A 20,747-nucleotide genomic window follows, 5' to 3' on the forward strand; every position below is an offset into this window, starting at 1 on the left:
TTTTCCCCTCGGTACCCAAGTGGAATAGAAAGAGAAAATAGCCTGGAGAGCCCTCCACCAGCCCAGAGAACTGCTGAGGGGCTGAGCAGCCTTGGCCCCCTGAACTAGGCCAGAAAGACTAGAGGAGCCACCTGCCATTTGGATCACACCATCTTTTCTTCATACAGAAAACCTTATCCACTGAGAATCTCAAGTCCCGGCCCATCCAGAAATGCTCTTTCAAAAAAGGCTTTCCTTTCCCCACTCCTCAGCTCTTAGCAGAACATGGGGGCAGATTTCAGATGGGAAGGGAAACCTCGTTCCCTCTCTGGATGAAGTGATATGAGGAAAAAGGGTGTATGTATATGTGTAAAGAGGAATATGGGGGACAGGAGGAAGCTTCTGTGGGAAAAGAGAGGAAGAGAGGTGCAGGAAAGTAGCTATCTATGTGTGGAGGCCTTCTCTGGGAGAAGAGGCAGATCTTATAGAAGAATGTCTCTTGGAAAGGGGAGTCTACGGAGATGATCTAGAAAAAGAGGTGTCTAAAGAAGAGTTCTCTTTTGGGGGTCTCCTGAGAAAAGCAATGCCTTGTGTGACTGGGCTGCACTAAGAGTGGAGAGATCTTGAGTAAGGAAGTATCTGGAAGGCTACAGAAAACGGGGTGGCCCTGAATGGAGGGGTCTGGGATGCTCTGAGAAAGGAAGTGTCTTTTGTGGAGGGCTGCTTGTGAGGGACATCTCCTGAGAGGACAGGGAGTGTGAAAGGAGTCCCCAATATTGAGAGGGCTAATCTCTGAGTAGGGGCAGTCTTTGTTGTGGCCTTCCAGGTAAGTTCCTGTTATAAGGATGCTTTTATAGAAAGGCACCTTTTGAAGCAGACCTTTAAGGAGAAAGTTCCAGCTGTGTGGGCTGTTTTGTAGAAGTCCTCCCATAGGAGGAAGGGAATGGCCACGTATTGGGGAGCTGTGTGCAGACTAACTCATTGGAGCCATGAGTGGAGGAAGATACCCCTGGTGCCCAAGGGGATCATCCTGTGGAGGATCTCCAGTACAAAAAAGGTTGGGGGGAGACCTGTGAGAAATGGGGGGTCTGTATATGAGGAAGGGATTATCCAGGTGTGTAGAGTCTGTCTGATTGGGGAGGAGGCTCTCCTATGAGGAAGGGGAGACTGTCTTCTGGGAGTATCCTTGCGAGGAAGGAAACAGCCAAGTGTGTCGAGCTTGTCTTACTGGGAGGCCTCTCATAAGGAGGGGCAAGTAAGAGTGAAAAAAGTAGATGCTGCGTTTGCATGTGGGTATTTTTGAGAGGCACCTCCCAGAAAGAAGGGGATAACTATGTGTGGGCTATCTTGGGGAGTATGTAGCCTGTGATGAAAGAAATACCTGTGTTTGGAAGGTGATTTTTAGGTGAGGATAAGGACGTGTGTGTGATGAGAGAAAGTATCTTTGCACAGGCTAGTGTGAGGATGGGGGTTTCTGTATGTAGGGAGCTCTGTCTTGGGCGGGGGGAAATCTGTGAGGAGGAGCAGTTGTCTAGCTGACTGTTAGATCCAGGGGATCCCTTGTTGAGGGTGAGTGTGTCCATATCTTGAGAGCACCTTTTGGGGGAAGTCTCTTGCGAGGGTGTCTGTTGTACGGGGAGGGGTCTCCTTGGAAGATGGGGGACCCCTGGTCTCTGTGTGTGCCTGATGGGGTCCTGTCTGTGGGCCCAAGTTCTGGGTATTAGTCTGTGAGTAGGTCCTAGTCTCTGTGTGTCAGGAGTGGCCCCCTTGCCATGTGTGTGGGGGGATGCGATACATGAGTGGCTCTCTCTAGGCCATGTGTGTTTGAGAAGGTAGTCTTTGGCTGGGTTTCTTGCCTGTATACACACATGTTGGCAGGGAAAGTAAAGATAGTCTGCCTCTGTGTGTGTGTGTGTGTGTGTGTGTGTGGGGATGGGGGTGTCCTGTAAGTGGATCCCTCCACCATGTGTCTGTGCCTGCGTCTGTCTGTCCAGGGGGCTGGCTGTGCTCCCTCCCAGTGTGTGTGTCTGTGAGTGGGTCACCCGTGTGCGGAGGGATCGCGAAGGTACCTGGGAGCGGGTGTGTGAGTGTCTGGGGGGGTCTGGGTCTCCCTCCCGCGTGTGTCTGGGAGCGGGTCCCTCGCCCATGTGTCAGCCTCGGGGGTCTGTGTCCTTCGGGCACCCCCTCCCCCGGGCTGCAGGCAGCGGCGGCGGCGGCGGCGGCAGCATTAGCCCCGCTGGCCGCCCGGCCCGGCCGGTCCCGCCCCACCGCCACGGAGCAGGCCGGGCGCAGACGGCCCAGGGCCGGCCGGGCAGCCCCCTGCGGGCGGCGGGCGGCGGGCGTGCGGCCTAGTGGGGCCGGGCTTACATAACGGGGCCGGGGCGGGCCGGGGCCTCACCTGCCGTAGATGCCCTCGGTGATCCGGTTCCGCTTTAGGGGGCGGCGGAGTTTGCTGCAGTCCGCGTTCCGCCGCTTCATCCTCCTCCCGCTGGGGGGCCGTGAGCCCGAGCCGCCGGCCGCCGCCGCCGCCTCCTCTTCCTCCGCCTCCGCCGCCCGAGCCGAGCCCGAGGCCGCAGCTCCCGGCGCCCTCCCGCCCCGCGCCGCCTGCGCCGCCTCCTCCTCCTCCTCCTCCTCCTCCGCCGCCGCCGCCGCCGCCGCCGCTGCTGCTCCCGGCGCTCCGGGCCTGGACTCTACCCTGGGGCCGGTCACCGCCGCGGAGCCAGCCCCCGGGGGGAGGGGGTGGGGACGGGGCCGGGGGCGGGGGCCGGGGAGGGGGGGGCCGCGGAGCCTCCTCCGCCTTCGGAAACAAAGAAATGACAATTCCGGGGCCCGCCCGCCCCACGGCCAGCCGCCCTCCGGCCCCGCCTCCCCCGCTCCGATCGACGGCAAGACCGACCAATTGGAGCCACCGTTTCAGTCGCCTTGACCAATCCTAGAGGCTGCTGAGGCCCAGCCGAGTCTAAAGCCAACCTCCTTGACGGACGGAAGAACGCGCCAATCACAATGGGGTCTGGAGCACCTCCTAGGCCAATCAGCGAGAGTTTAAATAGGGTCTTATAAATAGGCCCTATAAAAATAACATCTTATATGATGCTTTGTTGCGATGGTACATTACGCTGCATTATATTTAATGACCACATTATACTATATCATCATCTTATATTTTTCATGTTGCAGGGCATATATTGGAAGCTTCTGCAATCCAGCATCCCGCACGGAGCATGTGACGAGGGCCCCAAGCCACGGCACTAGTTCGCTCTCCGCGGCCGCCTCATTATATAAGGGGCACTCTGGTCTCCCTTTGAGCCCCCCATCCACCCCCCGCGGAGAACATTCGGACCGCAGCCACGCGACCCCTCTCCGCAGACCCCGGAGCGCCAGGCCGCGCCGGCGGCGTCAGCGTCAGCACGGGGGACGAATGACAAAGCAAAGCCTGCCCTCGCAACCACCCGCCCCGCCCCCGCCTCCCGCGACAGGGTGACAGCCCGTAAGCCAATGGAAGGCGGGGGCGGGGCCAGCAGGCGTCTGCTCCAGCGAGCGTCTTTAGGCTGGGATAGGGAGGGGCGAGGCGGAGCGGGGCGGGGCGGAGCCAGGCAGGAGGCGGGGAGCTGTTCTTGCGCGGCGCGGCGCGGCGGGGCGGGGCGGGGCGGGGCCAGGCCCAGAGCTAGGCTCCACGTCTACAGGGCGTGCGAGGAGATGTGGGAGGTTGGAAGCGGGCGGGAGCCGCGGCGGGAGCGCGTCTGCCGGGCAGGGGGTGTGTCTGCGTGAGCCCCGCAGAACGCCGAGGATGCCCGGCTGCTGCTTTCCTCCGGCGCCTCCTCTTACAGATGGGGAAACTGAGGCCCCACGCGTCCGCCTCAGTGACCCCGCCCTCTCCTTCCAGCGGAACCCGGGCCCGGAGCCCCTTTCCGTCCGTCACTACGCGTGACCTTGGGCCGGTCGCTACTTTCCATAAGAAGCACTAGCCTTTGACACTCCACATTCCTCCTCTCTCTTACCGGGAAGGGTGCGGGTGGGCGCTGGCGGCTGCCTGTCAAAGCCCAGAGCAGCTCAGGCCTGCAGAGCGCCCCGGGATCCAGGCTGAGAGGGCCTGCCTTTGCCCCGGATCAAATGGGACCCCGAAGGAAAAAGGCTTTGCAAGCCTTAAAGAGCCGGAGCAAGGCCAGTTGTCGTTGGCGGGGCTGTGACTACGTCCCCCACGGTCGGTACAGCGCCCCGTAAATGCTGACCCGCCGACCGACCGTGCGGGAGGCTGAATTTGAGGGCCCGCCCCCCTCGTCTTACAAATGGGGAAACTCCCCACATAACCTTGGATTTGGCTCACTTAAGTTTTCTGCGTTTTTAGACGGGAGACAGAACGGCACGATGGGCAAGGCGGAGGTCTGACCATCTGGCTCGGGCGCTAGGGGAAGCCGGCTGGGGCTTGTTTCACTCCCGGGCCTACCACTCCTGCCCGCTGCCCTCTCCCTTCCAGCCGCTGACAGCCTTTCCAGCCCAGGCAGGTCCACTTCTGTGAGGGCCTCATGTAAGGAGCTGGAAAGAGCATCTAATCCAGCCCCCTAATTTTACGGAAGACCCCAGAGAGAGGAGGAAAGGACTTGGCCAAGACCACCAATTAGCACCTACCCAAAGCCCCACTGGAACCCAGATCTTCCTAAGTGGAATCCCAATGCTAAGCAGTCTCCAGGAAGGCTCTCGCCTTCAACCCCGCCCCCAACCCGGGCTCTTGGTCTTCGCTTCCCTCCCCTCTTGGTAACCCTCTAGATCTGCTCTCTTATCAACAAGAACTTTCCTAAAATAAGGAGTTTCCAATGTGAAACTCCAGCCGTGAGATAGAACCAAGACTCATGGCCACCTTCTCCCTTTGATGTGATTCTAGGGGAGACAGCGATGATTTTGAAGCCCTCTGACCTAAGAGCTCTTGGCCTAACAATGTCAGTGATTTCAGTCTTCTGGCCTTAGAATAGTCCTACAAACATTGCTGTCAGATAATCTGTGGGTCAGCAATAACCGAGTTCCTGGACAATAGTAAATAGGACCACCCCTCAAACCTACCTGAAAACCACAAAATTAGCAAGCAGATAACATGACGCTCCGACCAATTTTGCCCTATAAATCTATGCCATGCTCTTAGGTCTCTTGCTAATTTCTTTTGGAATTTAGCCCGCTGCAATTGGCTTTACAATTGCAATAAAACTTTGCCCCTTGACTAGGAAATGGGTTCAAACCTGCAAATTCTTTTGAGAGACCTCGCCACACCAGTCTGTAACCCCACACTTTGGGGGTCTGCTTCCCAGCCTCAACACCTTTACCTTTTCCTCTACCATTGGGAAAGGACCCTCTCTAAGAGCTTTTCAGCTCCGGCTTAAAGCAACCAACCAAGCCTCACCTGCTTTTCTCGCTGCCAAGTTCACCACTGTCGACTCAATGAGGCTGGCAGATTCATTTAAGTCAAGTCAATTCAAAAAGCATTGATAAAGCTGCTTTCCTTTGCAAAAGAGACTTTTAGCACCTGGTGATATAAAGGCAAGAATGAAAAATCCCTGCCCTCAAGAAACTGGCACCCTCCTGGGGTAGTTACATAATTCAGCAAGCACAATGTATATCCAAATAAGCAAATACAAACTATATGCCAAGTAAAATCCAAAATAGTGGGGTAAGGAGAGCTTTCTCCAGAGGCAGAACCTAAGCTGAGCTTTATGGAAGCTAAAGAAACTCTTTAAGTCAAAGCCAGGATGGGAAATGGGGGAGGTGTGGGAGACATCCTCTGCAAATACATGGAAGCAGGAGATGGAAGGTGACCTATCAAGCTGGAATGGCACTTGTGCCAGTAAAAATCATGTGAAATGAGTCTGGAAATGTAAACTAGAGCCACAATGATAAGGCCTTAAGATCATGGATTGGAAGACACTGAAAGAGCAAGCTAAAAGGACTGATAGTTTATTCTAGAGGCAAATAAGGAATTGTTGGGGATTGTTGAAAAAGTGAGTGAACCGTGCTTTAGAAAGATTAATAGGGGATCTTCTGTGGAGAGTGGATAGCAGATGGGTAATATTGGAAGTAGGAGAGCAGTTTGGAAACTGTTACCATGGACCAGGTGAGAACCACATGAGCTTTCATCTCCCCACTTCCCAGTCCTATTATAAATTTTGATTAACAGAGAGGAAAGAAGAGGGTCAGCATGGCCTGCTTTGGAGAAGCAGACAAAGCTGACTGAATCCTGGATAAGAAGGTTCATTATCAGTCCTGTAAGAAGTATGGCATTTTCTGGCCACCCAGCCAATTCCCAAGAGAGGCAGCTGGTTACACTCCTACCAATTGTAAAAATTCCAATATGGGTTATTAAGATTTCCCTATCCTTAGCTAAAATGACAGGAAAAGAAGATGATGAATGTTGCAGGGGATGTAGAAAAACTGGGATACTAATACATTGTTGGTGGAGTTGTAGAGTGATCCAACCATTCTGGAGAGCAATATGGAATTATGCCTAAAGGGCTGTCAAATTGTACGTACCCTTAGATCCAACAGTGTGTCTACTACCAAAGAGATCATAAAGGAGGAAAGGGACCCACATGTTCAAAAATGTGGCAGCCCTTTTTGTAATGGCAAGAAACTGGAAACTGAGTGGATGCCCATCAATTGGAGAATGGCGAATAAGTTATGGTATATGAATGTTATGGAATATTATTGTTCTATAAGAAATGATCAACAGGATGATTTTAGAGAGGCCTGGAAAGACATGAACTAATGCTGAGAGAAATGAGAAGAACCAGGAGATCATTGTACACTTTGACAACAAGACTATATGATGATCAATTCTGATAAATGTGGCTCTTTTCAATGATGAGATGATTCAGGCCAGTTCCAATGATCTTATGATGAAGAGAGTCATCTGCACCCAGAAAGAGGATTGTGGGAACTGAGTGTAGATCATAGCATTCTCTCTCACTCTGTTGTTTGTTTGCATTGTTTTCTTCTCATTTTTTTCCTTTTTGATCTGATTTGATTATGATAGCATGATAATTGTGGTAATATGTATAGAAGAATTGCACATGTTTAACTATATTGGATTGCTTGCATCTAGGGGAAAGGGTGGGAGGAAAGGGAGAGAAAAACACAAGGAACACAAGGTTTTGCAAGGGTCAATGTTGAAAATTTTCTCTGCATATGTTTTGAAAATAAAAAGCTTTAATTAAAAAAAAGAAAATGGAAAAAAGTTTCCCTATTATCATTACTCTCAAGTTCCATAACACCCTAGTAATGGCATGCTCTTTAAAAATTGAACCCAGCAAACATCTATGAAACACTTTGTATATTTGTATGTTTGAACTCACAAAGATAAAAGTCAGCTTACAAGCAAAAAAGAAAAGAAGTCATATACTTCTTGGCCCCAGTCCTTTGACAGGGGAAAAATGCCATCTTCATTCCACTGTATTTTCTTATCACAAGAAAACAGCCCAGTCAAGTCAAGCCCACAAGCATTTATTAATGACTGTGTGCCAGACCTGCACTGGGTTAAGTGTTGGCGATATCAGAAAGGGGAGAAACCCCCACCTAACCTAATCCTGCTCTCAAAGAGTTTACAGTTTAATGGAAGACACAACATGCAAGCAATCAAGTACAAAGAAATTATAGACGTGGCAAAATGGAGATAATCTTAGAACAAACTCAGCTCTGGAAAGCAGAGATCCTTACAAAATGACAAATCCAACCTAGTCAGGCAGTCTGCTCTGAGCAGCTGGTTAAACAGACCAGCTTATCATGAGATTTCCATGAACCAGGAAGAGGGCCTAGGCCAAAAAATCTGCCCCTACCAGATGGCAAATTCCACTGGGTTTGATGCCAGTTAAAATGGCAGTCTCTGGGAATGGAAAAACTTTAAGGTGCAGCTCCCAATCAGTGGGTTGGGATCTGGGTGGATAGATAGCTAAACACTTTACCTGTTAGATCTCTTGTTAGAAAGACGTGTTAGGTTGTCTCTGCACCTTTGGCTTTCTAGACAGGGCTGAATCACTGAAGGGAAAGATGGAGCGAGCCAATGGCTATGCTGACACATCAGCACAGGGCAGGGGTGGGGAACACACAATAACCACAAAAAGCCAAAGCTCTAGGGAAGAAGGTTGAGTCAGACAAAGAGCTGACTTGCCAACGCTCCCTGTTGTCACCTTCTGATCCAGGACTGACTCCCCAGCTTAAATTTACTCTTGTACCTAGATTATTCCTCATCCCAATCACTGATATTTTAGAGGGGTGGGGAAGAAAGAGAGGAAAGAGATAAAGAAAGAGAGAGAGATACAGTGATGGAGAGACACAGACAGGGGTCGGGGGGAGAGAAGGAAAAAGAGATTTTCCACTGGTTTTACTAGTTTGGGATGGCTTGGGTCCCTATTTGGATCTGGACTATCTTACCTCAGGATGAGAATCACCTTTACCCCCAAATCCTAATCATTGACCCATATTGGACTCCTGCAAGAAATAGAAATAGAATTCATCAGACACTCTCTGTACTCCCTTTCTGAGCTGTACTAAGGAGTATAAATGATGGGGCAGCTAGATAGCCCAACAGATAGAGCACCTGGCCCCCAAGTGAGGAAGACTCATCTTCCTGAGTTCAAACCCAACTTTAGATATTTTCTAACTGTGTGATCTTGGGCAAGTCTCTTAGCCCTATTTCCCCCCGTTTCCTGGTCAGTCAAATGAGCTGGAGAAGGAACTCACCAACCACTCCAGTATCTTTGCCAAGAAAACCCCAAATGAGGTCATGAAGATTCAGACACTGAAAGTCAGAGTGAAACACTACTCAACAGTAGAAATGACATTCAGCTGGGGGTGGAGTAAGGGTGGTCAGGAGATTCTACTTGGCTTGAATCCTAGCTTTGCTATGTAACAGCATAACCATTAGCAAATTACTTCCCCCTCTCTAAGTCTCATCTATAAACAATCTCCTATCTCATCTCTTCCTCCTGACTTCCCTGGCTTCCTTCAAGTCCCAGCTAAAATTCTCCCTTCTGCAAGATTCTTCTTATTTCACATATTTAACCTCTGCTTGCTGTCTTAGGGAAGAGAGAGATAAAGGAGGGAGAGAGAAAAATTTAGAACATTGTCTTACAAAAACAAATATCAAAAATCATTTTTACATATACTTATAAAAATAAAATACTCAATTTGAGAGAAAAATAATTAAAAATAATTTTAAAAAGATTTTCCTTCTTTAATGCTAGTGCATTTTATTAATTATCTCCAATTTATTTTGTCTATATCTTATTTATAGATAGTCATTTGTATGTCATACTCTCATTTGATTTTAAGCTCCTCGAGAGCAATAACTGTTTTTTGCTTTTCTTTGTATCCCCAGTGCTTATAAGGCACAGTGCCTGGTACAGAGCAAGTGTTTTATAAAATCTTATTGATTTAACTGACATTTTCCAAGAGTCAGTAAAACCTGAAGAGTCCACATCCCCAACTCCTCTTTCTCACTTCCTTCTTCCCCTTTTGACCATCCCCTAGCTCCTTCCACTGAGATCCAACCCAACACAGCAGGCTGAAACTAGCTGGTAATTAAGATAATCCCCCAGACTCAAATAAAATAGACCAGGGTTCAAATTACTTTTCAAACATGTATAAACCAGAAGCTAGGCCCAGGTTAGTGCTAAAGGTTATTTAAAACACTCAAATCCAAAATCCTTAGATGGAAGAAGCTAGGAGGCAGAGAGATTTCAAGCTGTATACATGCACAAAGTACCTTCCCAAAGCTTGGTCCCTTAACATTGATAGCAGCAGTTTTGTTGCCTTCTGACCCATTGGGAGGTGTTGACATAGTCATGGACTACATCAGCCATGTTACCTTTTGATTCATTCAAATTGATGAGGTGGTCCACACATCCAGCCCCCAGACCACTCAACCCTTTGGTCAACTTGGGAACAAATTATTCCAGTCTGATTCCAAGGGCCAACAATTTGTGGTTATTTATTAGGCCCACTTCAATGCAATTAATAATGGTACTAATTTCAAGTTCTTGAGTGATTCCTGTGTCTGTGCTTAACTGTAGCAAGAGCTTTCAAGTCGGGATCTCTGTGCTCCAGATCCAACCACAGTGACCTGTTGGAAAATATTTCACAGATAAGTAAGGAAGATCCTTTGCCAAGGATCTAAAATAAGATCCTAGAATGTCAGAGCTGAGAGGGACTGGGAAGGTCACTTGATCTATCTCCTGCCTGATGCAAAGATCTTCTGAAGATTTCCTTTTGAAAATAAACTCTACTTGTTAGGAAATTTGTACTTTTGTTGATCTAAAATTGGACTCTCTATAACTTCCACCTATTGGTCCTATTTTGCTCTCTGGGGGCCAAGCAGAATGATGATAATGGTGATTAATGGTAATGGAAGACTAATATATTAAACAAGGGCTTCTTAAACTTTTCCCATTCACAACCCTTTTTTGACCAAGAAATTATTATGCAATCTGAGATATATAGGTATATAAAACGGGTATACAATCATCATTTACTGATAATAAATCATAATTTCACAACTCCACATTGAGTTACAACACCCCACATGAGTCTTGACCCACGGTTTAAGAAACTCAGTATTAGACGGCTAGGCTTAGAACTAGGAAGGCCTGAGTTTAAGGCCTCTTGACATTGCCTATGTGACCTTGTCCAAGTCATTTAATTTCAAAGTGCCCCAGGTAATTCATTAAGACTGTAGGTCATAGAAAAATGACTATCTTCATTAGGAGAAGAAACTTCATTCCTAGGAGTTTCTTACCCAACAAGATCAGAGATCTGGCTTATATACACATACCCACAAAGATCTCTCAAAGATGGTGTTTTTGTTACATTTGCAAAATGCTTTAGGTACATTATGTCATTTAATCCTCACAACAACCCTGTGAAGCAGGTACTACAAGGATCATCATCCCTATTATTTTAGGAAAGGAAACCAAGGTTCAGAGAGAGAATAACTTAGCCAGGGTCACATGGCTGGTAAGTATTAGAGATGTGATTTGAACCCAGGTCCTCCTTCACCCAATTTTATACTCTTTCATGTGGAAGAAAAACAATAGCATGACCCTTCAGTTATTCCAAGGCAGTTATCATGTCCCCTCTAAATCTACCATTTTTAATCCTCCCATCAATCTCATCCTGGCTGATTTTTAGGTCTTCACCATCTTAGGAGCCTTCCTCTAGCTACTCCCCAATTTATCGACATCCTTTCTAAAATGTGGGCAGAATCCAGATTACTAATCAAAGCAAATATAAACCAAAGGCTGGACCAGGTTGGGAACCTGGATGCAGTAGTCTTCGTGGCATCTGATTAGTTAGTTGTTGTCCTTTGTCCTTGAAGAGGCCCAAAATAACATTATAGAGTCCAGTTACAGAGTGTCCGACTGGCTGATCAGACCAAAACCAGGTCAGGAAGCTCTGCCACATGTCAGACACAAATAGCCCCTCTGAACATTTGAGGTGGATTCTCTAACTTTGCTCATTTCACATTATGCATCTGATTAAGGCAGAAGACAGCTGGATCCCATCCTTCCTTCTTCATGTTAGATTTCTGTAATAAGAACAGTCTAGCCTAGCATTTTAGGGATTATCTTGTTATATTAACTTCATAATTTCTGAATTTCCAATTTTCCAGGGATGTCCAAGTGCAATTTTTTATAGGCTCATAGATTTAGGCCAGAAAGGATTTTAGAAGCTGTCTTGTCCAACTTCCTCCACTTATAAATCAGGAAACGTGGAGCCATGGAGTTAAAGTGACTGATGCAAGGTCCCATGGAGAGTAAATGACAGAAAAAGCAAGATTTAAACTCAGGAACTCCAACTTTTGTTCAACCCTTCTTCCACAGTACCCTGTTGCCTTCTAATTGTGTCTTTGGGTTGCTAGTTTTTTAATTTAAGTGAAGGCTTTCATATGAACCTCCACTAAACGTCTCACCTTCCAGGTCCCACAAAAATTGATCTCTGATGCCTCATTGTGATATGGAATTGACCTTAGAATCAGAGGACAATCTTCAGCAGATCTTACTGAATTCAAGAAGTTTCAAGTTTGGTCCCAGTAATATCCAGTAGTATATCCATTTTCTCAAAGGACCAGCTTAGCTAAGTTTGGAGGAGCTCATCTCCAGTTTAGCTATAGAATGATTAATTTGGGGACTAACCAAGCAAGAAAAAGGCTGCAATCAATATCAGTCAGGACATCAGTACAACCTGATGAAATTACAGATTTCTAAAGTGTGTTGAATATAGCATTCTCACTCTTTCTGTTGTTGTTTGCTTGCATTTTGTTTTCTTTCTCAGTTTTTTTCTTCCTTCTTGATCTGATTTTTCTTGTGCAGCAAGATAACTATACATATGAAATATGTATACATATATTGGATTTAACACATATTTTAACATATTTAACATGTATTGGACTATCTACCATCTAGAGGAGGAGGTGGGGGGAAGGAGAAGATAATTTGGAACAGAAAGCTTTGCAAGGGTCAATGTTGAAAAATTACTCATGCATGTGTTTTGTAAATAAGAAGCTTCAATAAATAAAAGAAAAATGATTGTAATGGATAAGCTACAAAAAATAAAATAAAAAATAAAGTGAGTTGAAGTCAAAGTCACAAAATCATTTTGTCATTATTATGAATAGTTTGGTGGCCCAGGTACTTCACTGATGTCTTTGTGATGTCCAGAGACCTCAGAAAGGCTCCAGGGTATGTAGGTGGACCTCCTGTGTAGAACTAATGGAAGAACACAGACAGGAGTCTCATAGAAGGGCAGACATGAATGGGGTGTGCATCATCTGCATCACTGGCAGGAATATCCACACCGGTGAGATCATAAGAGTTATTGAAACAGTAAGACATCATTATTATTAATGATGATGATAATGTCACAGGATGGCAGAGGCCTAGCTAATAATGGTTTGTGTGAAAAAGATGTGGGACTTTTAGGAGACTGCAAGCTCATTATGAGTCAGCAATATGACATGCCAGCTGCAAAAACTAAAGAAATATTGGATTGCCTTTAAAAAAGACTGAATGTCCATCACTAGGGAGGTGACAGTCTCACTTTGTTCGTCCCTGGTCAGGCCACATTTGGACTTTTGTGTTCAATTGTGAGTACCATGGTTTAGGAAGGCAATGGAAATTAACTACATACAGACTCTCTTCCATCTCTCATACCCACTGACTGCTTCTAGATACAGATCACACTTTGCCTTCACATTAAGCTATCTTATCATTTGCCACTGTGTAGTCCTTCTCCTCCCCTCCTCCCCGTTCCCTACATTCCCCCAGTTTTCTGCTTTGGACTCTTAGCACCATAATCAAATCAAGCAATTCTTTATTTTTTTAATATAGTACTTGATTTTTCCCCCCAATTATATGTAAAGACAATTTTAAATATTCTTTAAAAACGTATTAGTTCCAAATTTTCTCCCTCACTTCCTCTCTTCCCCTCTACCCCTCCTCTCATTGGCCACCAATAAATTTTAGGCCCAGCCCCATTTGGTCATTGTTTGGGTCCTGATGGACTCAGATTGAATGAACATAGAAGTCATTTCTGCTTTGGTCAGAAACCCTGAGGGTCTTCCCCTCTCAGATTAATTAATTTGTTTGTTTATTCATCCATTTATTTATTCATTTGTTTGTTTGTTTATTTGGATGAAGTATAAGAAGAAATTATTTGCTTCAGTTGCTATAATGAATGTGGCTTCAATCAAACTGAGACCTGTTGAAGACTTTGTTGCAAAACTTTTCATTTTCTCCCCAATTCATCTCATTGAATTTCTACTTATTGAAAGTAGTTCTGCATTCTGGGGTCTCCCATTTCATCCAGGATCATCTCCAATCATCTTAATTTATCTCTTGCCACCAGCCCCAAATGACTCTAGAGGGAGAGTGAGGCAGGTGACATTGCACAGCCCTCCCTCACTTAAATCAAATTCACTTTCATCTTCCCTGATGTCTTGGTTCTCTTTGAAAACAAAGGACATCTCTTCCCTCCCACCCTAAAACCATGAGGAATTTGATATAGATCACATATGTGCAATTGCTTAAAAACCTATTTCTATATTAGTCAGATAGTGAAAGAAGGAACAGACCAAAAGATACAGGAGAAAAGATACAGAGAAGAAAGTGAAAATTGTATGGGTTGATCTGCATTCAGATTCCATCAGTTCTCTCTCTGGAAGAGGATAGCATTTTCCATCATGAGCCCTTTGGAATTGTCTTGGATCTTTGTATTGCTGAGAAAAACTAAGTCAGTGGTTCTCAAAGTGAAGTCCAGAGATTCTCTGGTGGTCTCTGAAACCCTTTTAGAAGGTCTGCAAATTCAAATTAGTTTTTTTTTCTAATATGGTAAATATCTATCAATATAACCCACATAAACAAAAATTCTTCAGACAGATTCTCAATAGTTTTTTAAATAGTATAAAGATAGTGAGAACAAAAGTTTGAGAACCACTGAACTAAGTCATTCGCAGTTGGTCACCCATACCATGTTGCTGTTACTGTGTACAATACATTCCTGGTTCTTCTTGGTTCACTGAGTACAATTCCTTCTGAAAAGGGCAATCCATCTACATCAATTCGACTGCTCTTTTCCTTCTCAGACCAAGAGGTCCTTCTTTGGTCACCATAGCTCTATGTGTGTTAATTCTAATAGAATTATTAGATAGATAAAATTTTCAGATTTAATAAGCATTGAACACTTACTAGATGCCAGATTCTATGCTAAGCGTTTTATAAATATTAGTTAATCTGATTTTCACAATAACCTTGGGAGATATATGGTATTCCCATTTTAAAGAAGAGAGATTATGATGAAAAGAGGGTCTTTGAGTTGCCCAGGGTCCTACAGTTACTATATGTAGGAGGCTGGTTTTGAACTCATGCCTTACTGAGGTCCCTTTGCCTGGGGCTCTATCCACTGAGCCACCTCTATGTAAGCTACTCAAGGGAAGGAATTGAGTCTCTCTGTCTTTGTCTCTATCAGTTTCTGTCTTTGTCTCTTTTTCTGTCTCTGTCTCTCTTTCTCTGTCTCTGTCTCTTTGTTTTTCTCTCCCTCTAACTCTCTGTCTTTGTCTCTGTCTTTTTCTGTCTCTGTCTCTCTGACTTTCTTTATCTCTGTTTTTGTCTCGATCGGTCTCTCCGCCTCCCTCTATGTGTCTTTTTCCCTTCCTTCCTCACCACTGTCTCTCTCTTTCTTTGTCTCTTCTCTCTGACTTTCTATGTCTCTGTTTCTTTCTGTTTGTCTCTGTTTCTGTCTCTCTCTGTCTCTGTCTCTCTGTGTGTCTGTCTCCTCTCTCTCTTTCTCTCTCTCTCTCTCTCTTTCTGTGTTTATTTCCTCTTTCTCTCTTTCTCTGTCTCTCTGCCTCTTTCTTTCTCTGTGTATCTCTCTTTTAAAAATTTCTACAAAGCCTAGCACAGTGTCTGGCACATAGCAAGCACTTAAACAATACCTTTTTCTTCATTCACTCATTAATTAATTGGAAAGCAACAGAATGTTGAAAGATTCAGATATCATGTGAAACAAGGCTAGATCAAAAGAAATGAGGATGGTGTTGAAGTCTAAGGAAGCTTAGGGGAAATATGATTCCCTTCAAGTATTTGAAGGGTTGTCACATAGAAGAAGATTTCAACTTATTTTGCTTGGCTCTCCAGAGTGCAGAACTAGTTTCATTAGGTATAAATCCAGTGAGTGAAATTGGGGAGGTGAAGAAAAGTTTTACAACTAACCAAGCTATTCCAAAGACACTACTGAGGGGGTAATGAACTCACTCTTACTTCACAAGCAAAGGCTAGATAGCTATTTATTGGGGAGGGAGTAAAGGAGACACCTGTTTAGTTAAAAATGGGACCAGAGAGCCTCAGAAATCACTTTCAGCTACAGGATTTTGTGTTTCTACTGTAGCATTATTTTCAAGTCAATTATTATATTAATCATTCAACAATAACTATTTAATAAAACTTAATCTTAATAGCTTGCATTTCTAGTCCAGTCACATTTTTTACAGCTTTGCAAGATACTTTTCTCATAATAATCTGGAAAGATAAGTAGTGTAAGAGATATTGTCATTTTATAGAGGAAGAACTGGTGACTTAAAGTGGTTAAACTTGCCCAAAGTCAGAGAGAAAGCCAGTCCATTCATTTATTCAAACTATCCATCCATCCATCATCCAACAATCATTGATTAAGCACTTATCAATTAGTCCATGAGCTCCTTGACAGGAGGACGTGGTTTTTGGAGGGCCTTTCTTTGTATCCCTAGCACTTAGCACAGTTCCTGACATAGAGTAGTGCTTAATAGATGCTAGTTGACTACTTTGATCTGGTGTGTTGCTGGAACATAGCCAAAAAATTAGATGGGGCAGCAGTACAAAGCATGAAACCTTGACTATAGATACACTATAATGCACAAGGGAAGACTTGTGGCTTGACTTAAGGCATCCCAGGGCATTAAGAAAGGGGGCAAGATGATAAGGGAAACATTACATCCAGATGACAGACTGTAAACAAGGCAGAATCAAGAGTGGGAAAAATGCTCAAGATATGGAGTCTTGCTGGGGATTACCTACAGATCATGGCTGAAAGGGAAGGGACTTCCAAAATGGATCTATGGAGTGATGCTACTTGACCTTCATAATCCCAGGTTCAACTTTCCAGGCACCCTTCCCCTACAGCAGGAGGAGTGACTACGGGGACAGGCCACCAATTGGAATAACCTTGGGCAACTTATAACCTAGAGCATCAGTCAGCCCCGTGAAGATTAAGGGTTTTACAGCAAGAAGATCCCTGGCACATCTGATTAGTTTCTTACTTCTGATGTCACAAAGAGATGCCAATTATCAAGGGGGCATGATAGTTTTTGGTTCTGAAGATTTTGAGTAGATTCCCAGAAAGGAAGGGGGGGTGTTGCATGCAGGCAAAAATCTACAGGAAAGACAATCTGCCCCATAAAGACTTCCAGACTTAAGAAACAAAATGTTTTTCCAGATTTTTCCTAGTTTTTTGTATACCTGTTCTTGGCGCTGAAGATGAAATAATGAAAAACCAGTTGGTCTTTGCTTTGTAGAAGCTTAAAATCTGGTGTGTTCAGGGGAGTAGGAGGAGAAATGAAACATTATAAAAGTATAATACAAGAAAGTATGGTGAGGACAAAGAAGAGGTGTATTTCCAGAAAAAGTGAGGAGGCAGATGCTAGTTTCAGCTTGGGGAAGGGGTCAGAGAAGACTTCACTGAAGAGGTGTTGCTAAAGCAGAATCCTCAGGGGAAAGGACATAAACCGACAGAGAGATGGAAGGACAGAATCTAGTCGAGGGATGGATATTTTAGGTAAGCAAAGGTATGGAGGCATTGGAAAGGAAGGCAGACATGATGGAATGAAATCTGGGAAATATTATGTGCTAACCCTGGAGTAAGGAAGACTCATTTTCATGAGTTCGAATCTGGCTTCAGATACTACCTGGATAACCCTGAGCAAGTCACTTAACACTGTTTGTCTCAGTTTCCTCATCTTTAAAATGAGCTAGGGTAAGAAATGATAAACTACTCAAGTGTCTTTGTCAAGAAAATCACAAATGGATCATGAAGAATCAAACTTGACTATAAAAATAACAACAAAGGCTAAAATGTAGAGATAGTGAGCCAGTCAATAAGTACTTGTTAAGTACCTACTATGTGCTAGGAACTGTGGTAAAGTGAATATAGAAGGGAGCAATATAAAATGTGGCTGAGAGAGTAGGTTGGAGTCAGATGATAAAAGGCCATAAATGCCAGGCTAAACACTTTGTAATTGATCCTCAAAGGAACAGGAAGCTATGGAAGATTTTTGACAGATTAATGGTACAGTCAGGCCTGAGCCTTGGGAAGGCGGTTTTTGTAGCTGTGTTCAGCATGAGCTGGGGAGAAAAGAGATGAATTAGGAATATTGTAACAGTGATGATGATCTGAATTAGGTGGTAGTTATGTAAAAACCACACAATCAACCCAAACATGAACACAAACCCTCTCTTCAAAATATCTAACTAGTTGTCATTTCACCTTTGCAGTTAAAGAGGAACCCTTTATCACCTGGGCATCTAGGTTTCACAGTAGATAGAACATTGGGCTTGGAATTAGGAAGACTCATCTTCCTTAGTTTAAATCTGGCCTTGGATACTGTATGGGCAGGGCAAGTCACTTAACCCTGTTTGCCTCAGTTTCCTCATCCGTCCTAAAGAGAAGGAAATAGAAAACCATTCCAGTGTCTTTGCCATAAAACCCTGAAATGGGTTCACAAAGAATCGGACATGACCTAAGAAGAAAAGGTTTTCAACTTTATCTCTTCAGCAATAGAGTTCAGGCTTGCCTCCATCACCAGCACCATGGACAGCATCTTATCCTTTCTCTACTCCTTTCCCACTTGCAGTCCCATCATGTATACCAGAATCATAGCTGCCCCGCCCTCCCCCCAAATTCATAGATTTAGAGTGAGAAATGGAATTTAAAAATCATATAGTCTACCTCTCTCGTTTTATAGATATGAAAACTCAAGATCAGAGTCACCTTAGGAAGGGAAAGTAAGGGAGGAAAGGGGAAAAAAGGGAAAGGGAAGGGAAGAGATAGTATCTAATAATAAGAAAAGAATTTAGGATTTGAATCCACATGTTTTATCTCCAGATCCAGCAGCACTATTTTTCTTTTTAAATATTTTGTTTTTCAAGTGAGGAAACAGAGGCAATCAGAGGAAGTAATTGCCCAAGATCACATAGTAAGTGTGTGAAGCCATATATAAACTCAGGTAGATGAGTCTTCCTGATTCCAGGCTAGATGTCTTATTCACTGTACCACCTAGCTTCCCTTCACATAGAAAATATTTACAATATAAATGGAAACTAATTTTGAAGGGAAAAAATTGGGAGAAGAAGGTAGTTCATGCCCATGATCTATATATGCATACACAGTTTTCCGTATTAAGAAGAGATCCGTTTATTCTTATATTTTCTAGTGGTTTTTAGGCAAAAATGGATGTTGCTTTTTTCAAATATTTTTCTTATTTTTTGATACAATATATGATTTTTGTTGATCTTGTTATTAGTATGATTATCTATATATCTAGTTATTTCTAATCTTAAACTAAACTCATATTTCTTTTTTTAATTTTTTATTATAGTCTTTTATTTACAAGACATGTGCATGGGTAATTTTTCAGCATTGACTCTTGAAAAACCTTCTGTTCCAATTTTTCCCCTCCTTCTCCCCACCTCCTCCCCTAGATGGCAGGTAGACCAATACATGTTAAATATGTTAAAGTATATGTTAAATGCAATATATGCATACATATTTATATAGTTATCTTGCTGCACAAGAAAAATCAGATTTAAAAAGAAGGTAAAAATAACCTGAGAAGGAAAACAAAATGCAAGTGGCCAAAAACAGAAGGAGTGGAAATGCTGTATTGTGGTCCACACTCATTTCCCATAGTTCTTTCTCTGGGTGTAGCTGGTTCTCTTCATTATTGAACAAATGGAACTGATTTGGTTCATCTCATTGTTGAAGAGAGCCACGTCCAGCAGAATTGATCATCATATAGTATTGTGTTGAAGTGTATAATGATCTCCTGGTCCTGCTCATTTCACTTAGCATCAGTTCATGTAAGTCTTGCCAATCCTCTCTGAAATCATCCTGCTGGTCCTTTCTTACAGAACAGTAATATTCCATAACATTCATATACTACAATTTATTCAGCCATTCTCTAACTGATTGGCATCCACTCAGTTTCCAGTTTCTAGCCACTACAAAGAGGGGGGCCACAAACATTTTTGTACAGTGGGTCTCTTTCCCTTCTTTAAGATCTCTTTGGGATACAGGCCCAGTAGAAACACTGCTGGATCACAGGATATGCACAGTTTTATAGCCCTGTGGGCTTAGTTCCAAATTGCTCTCCAGAATGGTTGGATCCATTCACAGTTCCACCAACAATGTATCAGTGTCCCAATGTCCCAGTTTTCCCACATCCCCTCCAACATTTGTCATTATCTTTTCCTGTCATTTTAGCCAATCTGACAGGTGTGTAGTGGTTTCTCAAAGTTGTCTTAATTTGCATTTCTCTGATCAATAGTGATTTGGAGCAACTTTTCATATGGCTAGAAATAGTTTCAATTTCTTCATCTGAAAATTGTTCATATCCTTTGACCATTTATCAATTGGAGAATGGCTTGATTTATTATAAATTAGAGTCAATTCTCTATATATTTTGGAAATGAGGCCTTTATCAGAACTTTTGACAATAAAAATGTTTTCCCAGTTTATTGCTTCCCTTCTAATCTTGTCTGCATTATAAACTCATATTTCTAATAGATAGATTTCTATCTTAGTCATAGTGTATAATCTTTGTAATATGTTTCTGCAGCCTTTTAGTTAATGTTTTATTTGAAATTTTTGTGCAAATATTCATTAAAAATATTGGTCTATAGTTCCATTTTTCTCCTCCCTCCCTTCCCCTTCCCCATTTTGATCTTCCCTACTTTGGGTATGCTATTTATATCATAGGAGAAATTTAACAGGATTCTTCTTTTTGTTATTTTTTCAAACAGTATGTGTAATATAAGAATTAATTGTTCTTTGAATGGTTGAGAGAACTCATTTGTGAATCCATCTGGTATGAGACTTGTTTTTTTTTCTTTTGAGAGTTTTTTTATGTATTGTTCAATTTCTTCTTTTCTGAGATTGAATTGTTTAAATTTTCTATCATCTCTTAATCTGAACATTTTACATCTTTGTAA

The 20,747-nt window shown here is 43.7% G+C and overlaps 1 protein-coding gene across 1 annotated transcript in view; it reads right to left on the bottom strand.

Moving 5' to 3' along the window:
- Positions 1-2,506, bottom strand: part of MACO1 (macoilin 1) — a 76,084-nt gene extending 73,578 nt beyond the window's left edge. Inside the window, exon 1 of the mRNA XM_031962565.1 lies at positions 2,378-2,506. Within this exon, the coding sequence (XP_031818425.1) occupies positions 2,378-2,457 (80 nt within the window). The 5' untranslated portion in view covers positions 2,458-2,506. The remainder of the gene's footprint in view (positions 1-2,377) is intronic.
- Between the last annotated feature and the right edge of the window lie 18,241 nt (positions 2,507-20,747).

Source organism: Sarcophilus harrisii, chromosome 3 (assembly GCF_902635505.1).
Source record: "Sarcophilus harrisii chromosome 3, mSarHar1.11, whole genome shotgun sequence".
NCBI lineage: Eukaryota > Metazoa > Chordata > Mammalia > Dasyuromorphia > Dasyuridae > Sarcophilus > Sarcophilus harrisii.